Raw genomic sequence first — 12,723 nt, forward strand, 5'->3', positions numbered from 1 at the left:
TAAGGGCAATTAGGGATGGGCAATAAATGCTGGCCTTGCCATCAATGCCCACATCCCATGAATGAATTTTAAAAAAACTCCATCTGCCACCTTCTTGCCCACTCACTTAACCTGTCTATATCCCTTTGCAGACTCTTTTTGTCCTCCTCACAACTTACTTTCCCACCTAGCTTTGTATCGTCAGTGTCCTTGAATATATTACACTCAGTCCTTTCATCCAAGTCATTAATACAGATTGTAAATAGCTGAGGCCCAAGCACAGATCCTTGTGGTACCCCACTAGTTACAGCCTGCCAACCTGAAAATGACCCATTTATCCCTACTCTCTGTTTTCTGTCCTTTAACCAATCCTCTATCCATACTATTATGTTACCCCTCAACCCCATGAGCCCTTATCTTGTGTAACAACCTTTTATGTGGCACCTTATCGAATGCCTTTTGAAAATCCACTGGTTCCCCTTTATTTACCCTGCTAGTTACATCCTCAAAAAACTCTAATAAATTTGTCAAACATGACTTTCCTTTCATAAAAAGGAAACCTGCCGTCCTTACCCAGTCTCGCCTATATGTGATTCCAGACCAACAGCAATGTGGTTCATTCTTAACTGCCCTCTGAAATGGCCTAGCAAGCCACTCTGTTGTTGACTCTGCCTATTTGTATTATGAAGTTCTAAATACCCTGTTACCATTTCCTTAATAATGGATTCCAGCATTTTCCTGACTGATGTCAGGCTAACTGGTCTGTAGTTCCCTGTTTTCTCTCTCCCTCCTTTCTTGAATAGCGGGGTTACATTTGCTACTTTCCAATCCGCTGTGACCATTCTAGAATCTAGGGAATTTTGGAAAATCATAACCAATGATTCATGACGCAAAGCCTTGTGAATGACACTGCATCATTGTACAGCTCCACCAACCTCCTCCCTTCTGACATAAATGAATCTCAGTGCAAGAAAACCATAGTTAAAGAAAGGTTAAATTCAATTGATCTTTGTATTGTACTTGTCTTCATTCCTGCACCCAGAGTACGGCTGAACCATACATGTAAAACCAAACCATGAGGACTCGATTATCCACCAAAAGATCACCACTATTATGGCAGATAATGAAGATTATACCCTAACACCGAGCACATCATTGAGATCCTGGTGGTACTAAGAGGTTTGACTGTACTGCATTCTGTACAATGTTTTTTTAAAAAAGTATACCAGTACTTACTCTTCCATCTTTATCTACTCCAGCTATCTGTCCTGTGGCAATCTTGATTTTGTCTGGATGAACTGCAAGGCTGCAACAAATTGGCCAAAACAGTAATAAATATCTTAACATATTTTGCATACATATCACATTGTAACACTTTTAAATTAGATAACACATATAACCATATAATATGCTGAGGTTTATTCTTTCCGAGGTTGATGCAATTTCCAATTTTGCTCCAGTTGAAATGTAAGTGAATTCCAGGAGTTAAATTGACACTTCTGAAAGTATCAAAGTCAATAAAACAATATACTTCGGAAAAGTTCCACTTAAGTTGGAACCAAAACTATTCCACAGATTTGTACTGATCCCTGAGCACAGTGAGAGGATCATTTTGATGGATGCTGTGTTCAATCGCGTGCAACATCCACAGACCAGTGACATTTTAAGTTCTAACCACTGCTGTGATGGTTCAAATGGCAGACAGGAAAATAGCTGGGAGTCAAACAACAAATGTGAATGCAACCCTTTTACAGTCGTGGTTGAAGCAATTTGATCTCACAATGGTATGCTATCAGGAATGTTCATAAATGAACAAACTTGTATTTAGATAGCGCTTTTCACGACCTAACAATGTGCCAAAGCGCTTCACAGCCAATTAAATACTTTTGAAATGTATTCACAGTTGTAAACACAGCTGTCAATTTGTGCACAGCAAGATCCTACAAACAGCAATGAGATAAGTGACCAGATAATCTTTTTTAGCGATGTTGGTTGAGGGACAAACAGTGCCATGGGATCTTTCATATCCACCTAAAAGGGCAGACCCCTTAAAATGATGGTAACTGGTCCCATGACAAATTCCCCATGGTCTTCTGCAGTGAAGTTCTTCATTTGCCAAGAGCCTGTATAAAACAGGTTCTGGAAGGCCTCTATGCGGTTCGCTGCAGAACAGTGCTACTTAAAGTGAAGAATCCAACTTTCACAAATCAAACAACCCAGCTTTAAACAGCGCTGTTTGGCACCAAACCTACTGCATTACAGCCGTAATTTTCTGCTATTTGCAGCTGTTTTTCTACAATTTCACATTCCTTTGCTGCACATTTCCAGCAACAGCATTCTTGCTGCCACCAGTTGCCAATTGCAGCTACAAACACAGTGCACATGGGCATTCTAATGGTCTTTGCAAAGCACCCACAAAAAGCTTTGCAATATGTGAAAAATAAAATTCCTCATGGTTTCAGAGACATGTTCATTTAAGATTAGAAAAGATCAGCTGATTCCAGTCAGATCAGGCTGTTGTATCAGTACTATATGAACACTGTATCAGTACTATATGAATGTAGCATTGAGATAATGGCCTAAACATCCACTCCCTCCACCACAGGCAACCGTGGCTGCAGTGTGTCCTATCTAACGGATGCACTGCAGCAGCTTGCCAAAGCATCTTCTGCAACATCTCCTAAACCCGCTACCTCCACTCCCTAGAAGTACAAAGGCAGCAGGTGCTTGGGAACACCAAGTTTCTCTCCAAATCACACGTCTTCCTGGCTTGGACATATATCGTCATTCCTTCATCGTCACTCGGTCAAAATCCTGGATCTCCCTACCAAAAAACATTGTGGGAGCACCTTCGTCACATGGTCTGTAGCAGTTCAAGAAGAGGGCCCACCACCTCAGGGCAACTATGTATGGACAATAAATGCCAGCCTTGCCAATGACATCCGTCGGGCAGCTCTAATCTGTACTATTCCTCCCTAGCACAGGCAAAACTTAATGGCTGTTCAAAAATATCAAATGGAATCTTATTTAATTTACAGAATTTTATGGAACCCAGGAGATGTAACAACCATCGTTCAAAGTTATGGGCCTTCTTATGATTGCAAAAATATTCCATAAAATTCTCTTTGTTACAATCAAACTGTCTTCACATATATATTGTGGGTTGAATGGCAATAAAATTCAACTGTGTTTGTTTTTGTAGCACATGATATTTTAACCGAGTCAGTTTTATTTCTGCTCAGTGGAAATCAATCAATCAAGACTCTCTCCCAGTTACATACAAAATAAGTCCAGTCCACTAAACTGCAGCTTTGCACCTGCTTGTATTCAATCTTCACAGTGTGACTATGAGGTATAATTAAAGTGCAGAAGTCGTAGCCCCGATGATGTTACCAACGTCGCGACACAATTTGAACTCCGGGATTGTGAGGCCTGCACGGCGCCGAACACCCTTAGTGAAACCGGGCGGGATTCCGCAGGAGGGCCAAGGCAAGTTTCTTTTCAAATTTTTTATTAGGAATCCTTGAGGGCGAGGAGGAGCAGGAGTGAAATCCTGGCTCCCGCAAGCAGTTCTTGGGCTTCCTCAGCCCCAGTCTTGCCACTCCCTCCCAGCGCCGGCAACTCCTTGGAGACCCCTCCTCCCAGCACTAACTTATGCCAGGGACTGTCCCTTTGGGTCCCCCGTGGCATTTGGCTCCCAAAACAATCCCACTCCCACCCCTTATTTTGGGCGGGAAATAGATTAAAACTATTCAAATGTGGCCTAGGAGTTAAAATAGCTTGGGCTTCACACTGATCTCTTTCCGGGGGTTTCCTGCCCACCCTGCAATCCATCCGCTCCTCCCCCCCACCCACCCCGCCACCCCCGAGTTAAAGTAGGGGCTGCAATGTACAGAACATATTGCACAGAATTCCATAAAAACTCAGATGTTACTATTTCAATATTTGTTTAGCTCCTCTATTGACCTTCTCCAATGAAAGTTATCTTCTTCAATGAAATCATATTTTGTGACTATTTTTCCAAAGTGATTTCAGGCAGAAAATTTGAGTCTCAAACAGCTTGTGTTTTTATTTTTAGAGTTTCCCTGACTGTCACAACCAGCACAAATTGGAAAGGATTAAGACAGTGCTGCTCCCTGTAAGGTAACTCATGTTTAGCTGATTTATAGTTTTTAAAAAAAACAAACTTGCTGATCAAAGGCAAATTGCTTTTCCTGTCGCAAATAGCAAAACAAAATGCAAATTTGTGACAAGGTGCCCACCCCGCTATTATATGATAGCGAGACGGATGATATAATTCTCCCCTCCCAGGATTCTGACCACTCAAGTTTTCCAGATTCACATCTGCTATATATCCAGTTACTGAGAATGCTTCACAGAACATTACACTGAGGAAAATCCTCTTCTCTACTGGACCAGATCGGAAGGAGTCTATGCTTGAAAATGTTAGTGTTGACGTAACACTTTCACACACCTCGGCCCCAATATTTATGGGGAGATGGGGAGGGAGGTGGAACAGCTGGGAAACCCGGAAGTCCTGCCAAATTTAATGTTAGGGCTTGATTTAAATGTTTGGACACTGTTTCCCAGCCGCAGCCAGCCAAATTGAGAGGTTGGGGGTGGGGCGGCTAACCTGCTGCCCTGTCTGGCGGGAAGACCGATGGCACCAGGCCGCAGCTGGGGAGCGGAGAGGAGAGGAAGGAGGGAGCGAATAGATTGTGGGGGGGGGGGGGGGGGGAGGTGCGGGAGACATTGGGAGAGGAGCGGAAGTGGGGTGGAGGACACTGGAGGGGTGGCATTTACTTGTTGGATCCCTTCAGCTGTCAGGTTTCCTGAGCCCTGGGAAACCCGGCCCGCAGCCGTTAAATTTAAAACACAGGCAAAATTTGAGACACGCAATCTCATTAAAATATTTAAATTAGGGACCCGCCTCTGGGCAGCAGGTTAGTGGCCCCACCCCCAACCCACCTACACTAAAACGGGCACGTTGGAGTTGGGTTTCACATTTTTGAACTTTTAACTGGCCTCCGCCCATCCTGGGTGGTTAAAATCTAAACCTCCCCCCCAACCCCCCACAATTTGTTTGAGATCCAGGGCTGGAAACCACATGGATCCTCTCACTGCCAGCTGAGCAGCTTCCTGGTGAGTCTACACGCCTGAAATGTCTAGTCTCCCTGAAGTGTGAAAACTGTATTAAGATGAACACATCACCTACAAGATTGAGATTTCTTTTCATTGAACTGAAAGTACACTCTCTCCCCATAATTGCCTTCTCCTCTTAGACTGCTGATGCAGACCACCACTTCAAAATCACAGTTCCATAGACCAGCTAAAAACTTAATTTGTTTGTAGTTGCTACAAGAAAAACTAGTACGATGCACTGTGCAAATACATGCTATTAACAGTGATGTTAAATTAGCACTTTACTAAAATGGCCAAAAAAAGGTCAAAGCTTTTAACAGAAACTCATTTTTATAAGCACTCATGACGGATTGAATCAAAATTAAATTTCTTGCTGCCTTATGGAACCTAAGTAGCTAACTTATTGCTGGAATCATGCTTCAATTTGTTTATCAGAGAAAATCTAAAAGAACATCGCCATTATTTTAGATTTGCATATATATTATCCATCACATGAACTTGTGTCAACCTGTGTAGGGCATTTTCTCTAACTCACACACATACACATATGCACAAGCAGAGAAACAATGCATAGGAAGAATGTTGATTGTTATATACATAGATCTCTTATTTGTTTTTATTTGAAAAGACAAAATAAATGAGGAAAGACACTGTGGAGGTGATTTTAACCCTACCTTCCTGGCAGAAACTGGGCGGGTGGGCAGTTAAAATCGTCCAGATCCAGATTACTTATCCGCATTGGAGCCACTGGGAGCTGACCAGTTGGAATCTTAACCTGCTCAGGTAAGGACACCTGCCCAAAGCCAGCATATGTATGTCAGGTCCCAATGATGTCATCGGGACCCGACTGCAATTTTAACTCGGCGGCCTGAGTGGGAAGCTGCAGTGAATTTCCTGGCAGTGCAACCAAGCGGTGATGCGGCTCCAGGCCAGAAGAGGCCGAAAGAGGTAAGCTTTAAATTTTTTTAAAAAAAACTTTCCTCGTGGGGCCAGGAAGAGCAGGAGTACTCCTCCGGCCTCACAAGGAAAGTGTAGGGGCCCGATTTTACCAGGGGTGCGGGTTGGCAACGGGTGGTCAGTTGGGCTCGAGAAAAATGCGCCGTCCGAATTGAGTGCGTTGCGCACGCGATCGCGGGATGATTGATGTAATTAGCCGGCAGTTACGGGTTCCGCGCTTCTCAGCTGCGTGCCGGCGGCTTGCGCATGCGCATTGACGTCTGAGCGATGGTGGAGCTCTATTTAAAGGGGCAGTCCACCAAAGCCCCTCCAGCCACAACCGACAATCCATGAAGGATGGAGGAGCGCAGGGGTAAGGCTGCTCCCCGATTCACGGACCACGCCCTCCAGGTGCCGCTGGACGCTGTTCCCCACGGCTGGAAGGAGGTGCCCTGGCAGCGCCACCAAGAGGGTATGGGAGGAGGTGGCCGCGGAGGTCACAAGCAGGGGCAACACCACCCGCACTTGGATTCAGTGCCGCAAGAGATTCAATGACCTCACCAGGTCCGGGATAGTGAGTACACTAACGCACTCTGCGTCACTCCGTCTTCCACATCACCTCAAGCACCTCACAACCCCATCTCCACTGACAGCACTGCGCTCCCGCACCAATCCTCACAGCCACCCAACTATCATCCTCACAGTGCCTGCACGTACCCACCGTCCCTGTCCCCACTCGACCACTACCACACACCCCAATGCCCATACAATGGGATGGCCATGTGGCACACGCATCCTCCCATCCATCTGGCACACGCTCAACCCACTCACACCAATGCTTGAAGCGTCTCACATTGTAATCATCACTCAATAACGTTTTTGTGTTTTGCCCTCACAGGAGAAGAGGGGCAGGAACGTACGCGTTGGGGCACGCACCGGAGGGGGCCCGCCACACGAGGTGGCTCTGACAGACGCCGAGGTCGAGGCACTGGAGATCAGCCGCACGCTGCATTGCCTGTCGGTGGCGGATGGCGAGGCTGGTTCTGTCGAAACGGCTGGTAAGGGAAAGCTGGCACTCATCACTCATGATCGCGAATGATCTTAGCATCACATGGCATATGCCGCGCTGCCACATTTGGACACATGCCTGATATTGCCCTCTGTTCTCTTGCAGGGCCGTCTGCGATCGACGTTTCGGTTGAGGGCGATTCCTCAGAGGACATGCCCGTCTCTGAGGGTGCATCGTCACACATGAGCCTTGCATCCACCAGCGCAGATACACACACCTCGGTGGGTCCCCCCCCTCAGTTAGTTGGGACTGCACATGGTGAGTCACTGCGCACACGTGAGCATGAGCAGATCCTGGTGGCAGGGTCAGCCGCGGAGAGTCCGCGTCGGTGGGAGCACTCTTCTCCAGGCTCTGCTCAGCCGGACCCAGATGCTGAACCCAGGGGGCCACCAGTCAAAAGGAGAGTCGTCGAGGGGCACTGGCACATTGTTGAGGTACTGGGAGAGGTGCCACACGCACTCTCAAAAATCGCACGGAGGATGGAGGAGTCCAACTCCTGCATGAGGGGAATGGTGGCACATGTGCAGGAGGGTATCGCCGAGATAGTGTCGCAGGGACGTGAAGGCATCTCTGAGATAGTGTCGCGGGTAGGTGTGGGAACGTCTGCGGTGGAAGACAGGCTAGCCTCCCTCGAGCGTCACGCACAGCTCACCAATGAGTCCATCCAGGCCCTCACAACGGCTGTTCAGATTCAGGGTGAGCAACATTCTGCCGCCATCAACAGGTTGACAGATACATTGGAGGTGGCCTTGCAAGGTCTCACCCACGTCATCCAAACTGCTGTCCAGCAGGGTGGAAGGGGTGATGTGGGCCTTGGCCATGAGAGGGAAGATGGTGAACGGGGAAATGGAAGTGTGGACGCTACTCAAGGCGCCCCCACGTCTCACCCGTTGCCCCCCTCTCAACCAGTGCCCGCAATAGTCCATCCTCTCCAGGTGGCCGAGTCTGCCCCTGCACAGGTGCAGGAGGAGCAGTCTGTGGAGGTGCCCTCACGGGCACCGAAACCCAGGGGGCGTCGGCCCAAAGCATCTACCAGGTCAGGGCACGAACAGAAGCAACCTGCCACCACCTCTGCTGGAGCCACAGGGGTAGCACCACGTAGGGGTACCCGGAAACGAAAGCCTAAAGTTCTGTGAGCACACAGGGATTGCACCAGGGTGTTTGTCTATTTGTTTTTTTTTATAATTTCCACTCTTTGAATGTCAACACAAAATAAACTCACTTTTTCTCACCAATGCAGCCACCTCTTGTCCATAATTCTGCGGCTTGTACAATATGTCCCTTCCGTGCGCCTCATCATGACGACGACCACCCCGTCCCACCCATTGGGCATAATACAGTGGGTGCAGGTGTACAGGCACCACTCTTCTGTGGAGGGAGCCTGTATGGACCCGCATCTGTGCACGTTATGACATGTGAACGCCTCACACAGTGTGATGTTAGGAGAACCGTTGGCATATGAGTGCCTCCCTGGCCTGACGAGCACGCAGGTGAGCCGGTGTTCGGCCCATGGGTCGTCCCTCTCCCTCTCCCTCCTCCTCCTCCTCCTCATTGTCGTCCTCAATGTGGGTGGCGGGTGTGCATGGGGCCTCCTCCAGCGGCACCCCTCTCTGTAGTGCCATGTTATGCAGGGCACAGCAGACAACTATAATTCGTCCCACTCGGAGTGGCGTGTATTGGAGCGCTCCCCCGGAATGATCAAGGCACCTGAAGCGCATCTTGAGCAGCCCTATAGCCTGCTCAATTGTAGACCTGGTAGCAACGTGGCTGTCATTATATCGACGCTGCGGCTCGGTAATGGGGTTCCTCAGAGGTGTCATAAGCCACGTGTGCAGGGGATATCCCTTGTCGCCGAGGAGCCAGCCGTTGCCGGTGTTGGGTGGGTGGAAGAGGGGTGGGACGGTGGACTCCCTGAGGACGAAGGCATCGTGGCAGCTGCCAGGGTATCTGGCGCACACGTGTAGGAATCTCTGGCGGTGGTCACAAATGCGCTGGGCGTTCATGGAGTGATACCCTTTCCTGTTGATGAACAGCCCTGGCTCATGTGGAGGTGCCCGTATTGCTATGTGGGTGCAATCGATTACACCCTGCACCCGTGGGAAGCCAGCCACAGCATGGAATCCAACCGCCCTCTCCGTCTGGCTGCGCTCATCCATGGCGAAGTTGATGTAGGTCGAGGCCCTGCGGAACAACCCATCGGTGACCTGCCTTATGCACTTGTGTGCAGACGACTGACAGACCCCGGTGATGTCCCCCGTGGCACCCTGGAAGGATCCGGAGGCGAAGAAGTTAAGGGCAGTGGTGACTTTGACGGCGACGGGTAAGAAGATGCTGTTTGGTCCATCCGGGAGCAGCTCGTCATTAAGGACGCTGCAGATGTCGGCGACTACCTGGCGAGTGACTCTGAGCCTACGTATGCACTGCTGCTCAGAGAGGTCCATGAAGCTGAGCCTCGGTCTGTAGACCCTGTGCGGTGGGTAGTGCCTCCTGCGACGCATCTCTCTCTGCGGATGCCCTCCATCCTGCTGTGCAGGTGGATGTGCCACAGCACCGTGTTGTGGGGATGCACGTCTGAGGTGGACGGCGTGGATTGCGAGGCTGGTCATGCTGTTCGTCCTCCGAGGATGTCAACGCAGCACCCATCTGGCAGGTGTAGGTCTGCGGGGTTGTGCACGCTAGAAAAGTGTGTCCTCGCACAGGGGTTGCACTTCCACGCCGGTGAATCTTCTTGCTTGAAGGAGGGTGGTGGAGGGCAGGCGTTGCCCAATGTTACGGAGTGTCCTCCTGCGTTCGTGAAGGCTCTCCCCCACCGACCTGTGGAATGCACCTTGGCAGCTGCCACAGGCTGCTGGCTGCAACACGTCCGTTGGGAGTGTGAGTGTTTCCCCCAGTATGGGAAACAGTCTCATTTCACCGTAAAATCCCACACTTGTTAAAAAAACAGCTCAATCAGGTCATTTAATGGCCTGAAATACCTAGATAAATACACTCAAGTGGAACCCCGCTGGCTTTAATTGCCTGCGGGATTCCCACCAGCGGGGGCTACGCATGCATCCCCGCACGTCAGCGCAGAACCCGGAAGTGGGCGGGATCGAGGCGCGATCCGGTCCCGCTCCTCGATTTCGGGATTTTAGAGGCCCCCCCGCCGAGAACGCACCCGAGACCGGGTGCTAAAATCGGGCCCTAGGTCTCCGCTGCCATTGACTCGCACCCCCCTACCCAATTGCAAGACCCCCATGGGACAGCTCTGGCAACTGATCCCACCACATATCTGGTGTCGGGGGCAGCCTCCACACCGTGCGATTTTCTGCCACTTCCCGCCCAGAACAGGTGGGAAGTCGGCCGGATGGATTTAAATGAGTCCTGCCCATTACAATTGGCAGGGTCTCAATCTGCTGCGGGCAGGCGGAAAATTAATTCACCAGTGTGGTTTCCTGCCGGAATGAGGGAAAAAATATGGCTGCTGAAAATACTGAGCAATTTGTGGGAAACCAGTGGCCAGACTGCAAATCAAGAGTGGTAAGTTTACAAAGCCACAACCCATTATAAATATAGACATAGTAATTTATAATGGGAAAAGGTTGACACAGAAAGTGTGACAAAAATGTGACTACAGGAACTCAGGTTGTGCAGACCGGAAGTGCATGCATGCACAAGATTTTTAAAAGATATATACACATACAGACATCCACATACACATTATATTAAAAAATTCAGAATGTGCAACTCCTCTGAAAACTACAATAGATGTGTAGGTGGAAGATGTGCCCATTATTGGAAATGCAATGCCCTGGTGCATAATCATTTTTCTTTTCCCACCGTTCAATACTGTATAGGAGGATTTACATTTATTTTATGGAGTTTTCAAGTAGCTAAATGATAAATACCATACTGAAAGGATCAACCAAATAAAGATTATTTCTGTTCATGCTTTAGTAGAAGTGATACTTTTACATAAAGGGTACTTTGCTGAACACACCAACTTCTGGCAAAAAATAATTGTAAATGAGCTTACCATTTAACACAATCCGTGTGCCCCAGATAGTGTCTTTGAGTCCTCTCCTCGACATTATACAGCACCACAACAGATGCTACAAAATAGACAATTTCTCCAGTTGGGAGGAGGTAGATATTGGAGCGACAGTCCCTTCCTCGATAGCCGTATCTATTTTCTGTAGTCAAGGTAATATTTAACTAAAGTATATTCCTTGCACATTGAATTTTATGCCTAATGGCTCAGCAAGTTTATCCAGTGAATAGCTGAGTCATACAGACCTGAAAGGCCATTCTGATTCACAATCTGTTTTACTTAGGTGATACAAATCTAGGCAGTGGCATAATCACTACAAATGGCCTTAGTAGGTTAGGGAGAGAAAAATCAGCAAAGATTGCTTCTATTGAACACGTTCAGCAAATCTTGCTGAAAAAGAGTGTGCTTGTGAGTACATCAGGTGAGGAAAAGATTGGTTTCAACTGAAATGCTCCCTGAAGTTTAATAGCTGATGCCACTCACTGTGAAGTCTCGCACATGAATAATGTCCAGTTGGGGAGGTATTAAGAGGGAGGAACCATATCTCAGCAAGAATTCAATACCTTCAGGAGGGAAGAGAATAAAATTGGCAAGAATAAAGTAAGGAGAATTCAGAAAATAAATATATTTCACTGCATAAATAAGAATGTAATAATTTCATACATGACAACTATCAGCATTTTAAACTGACAGAATTTCAACCTATGTGTCAGCTTGTTAGGGTTTCATAAGAAAATTACCTTTTGTTTTACTGAGATTGGAGGTTGCCAGTATCAATCATTAAATTACTTGGATGCTGGAACTAGTGGCTGTCAGAACCAATAAAACCGATCGGATGGCAGGACTGGAGCCTGTCAGAACCAATCAGTTGTTACTTTCTCCAACTCTTTGTTGCACGTAAACCTGAGCCAGGAAAGTTTTAAGATCATCTGATAGTTTCTACAAGTAATAGTTACAGGTGCATTTATTTAGTGTTTGTCCCCAAAGAAGTTAACACAGCATATTAACTGCTAAAATGCAGCTTGGAATGTAGCATTGTTATCTTATGTGAAGGGTTATTTTCTTCAAGACTAGTTGCAGCCATTGTTTGAGATAAGGAAGATGTATCCTGAATCATTGACTACTATTATTTAAACGTTTGTGACTACATTTATGGAATTACCATGGTTTAGAAATAAAATAGAGAGTGGCGTTGCAGCGGTGAATGTGTTGTATGTTTAAAAAAAATATACCAACGTTTCCATATTTTGGATTTTACTAATGTACTGTTATGATGTGTGATACAGACCGTTGCCGTATGTGTGGGTAGCTGGAGCACGTAGTAATGGTCTGTAATTTTGCAGTGTTTTCAGTTTGTTTAAGTGTTTTTGGTGGAGATCCATTTATTAGCATGCAGTAGCCAGGAAATAGCCCACATGAACCATATTAGAGCAGTCCACATGAATGACAATAATAATCTAAATAATATTCCTCTGTCCATTAATTTAACAAAGGCATAAACCTGTCTATTATTGCAAAACATTTATTTCCAGCCTTGTTTTTTTTAAGTTTTAAAAACAGAAAATGT

General features: G+C 47.2%; 1 protein-coding gene across 11 annotated transcripts in view; it reads right to left on the reverse strand.

The window, feature by feature from the left end:
* LOC137324491 (echinoderm microtubule-associated protein-like 4) overlaps nucleotides 1-12,723 on the reverse strand; it is a 350,494-nt gene that overhangs the window by 73,139 nt on the left and 264,632 nt on the right. For all 11 annotated transcript variants that reach the window (XM_067988817.1, XM_067988815.1, XM_067988814.1 and 8 more), the window contains 2 exons: nucleotides 11,142-11,291; nucleotides 1,216-1,285 (listed from right to left, as the gene is read on the reverse strand). In XM_067988817.1, the coding sequence (XP_067844918.1) occupies nucleotides 1,216-1,285; nucleotides 11,142-11,291 (220 nt within the window). The remainder of the gene's footprint in view (nucleotides 1-1,215; nucleotides 1,286-11,141; nucleotides 11,292-12,723) is intronic.

The sequence above is a fragment of the Heptranchias perlo genome, chromosome 8 (assembly GCF_035084215.1).
Source record: "Heptranchias perlo isolate sHepPer1 chromosome 8, sHepPer1.hap1, whole genome shotgun sequence".
In the NCBI taxonomy this organism is placed as follows: Eukaryota; Metazoa; Chordata; class Chondrichthyes; order Hexanchiformes; family Hexanchidae; genus Heptranchias; species Heptranchias perlo.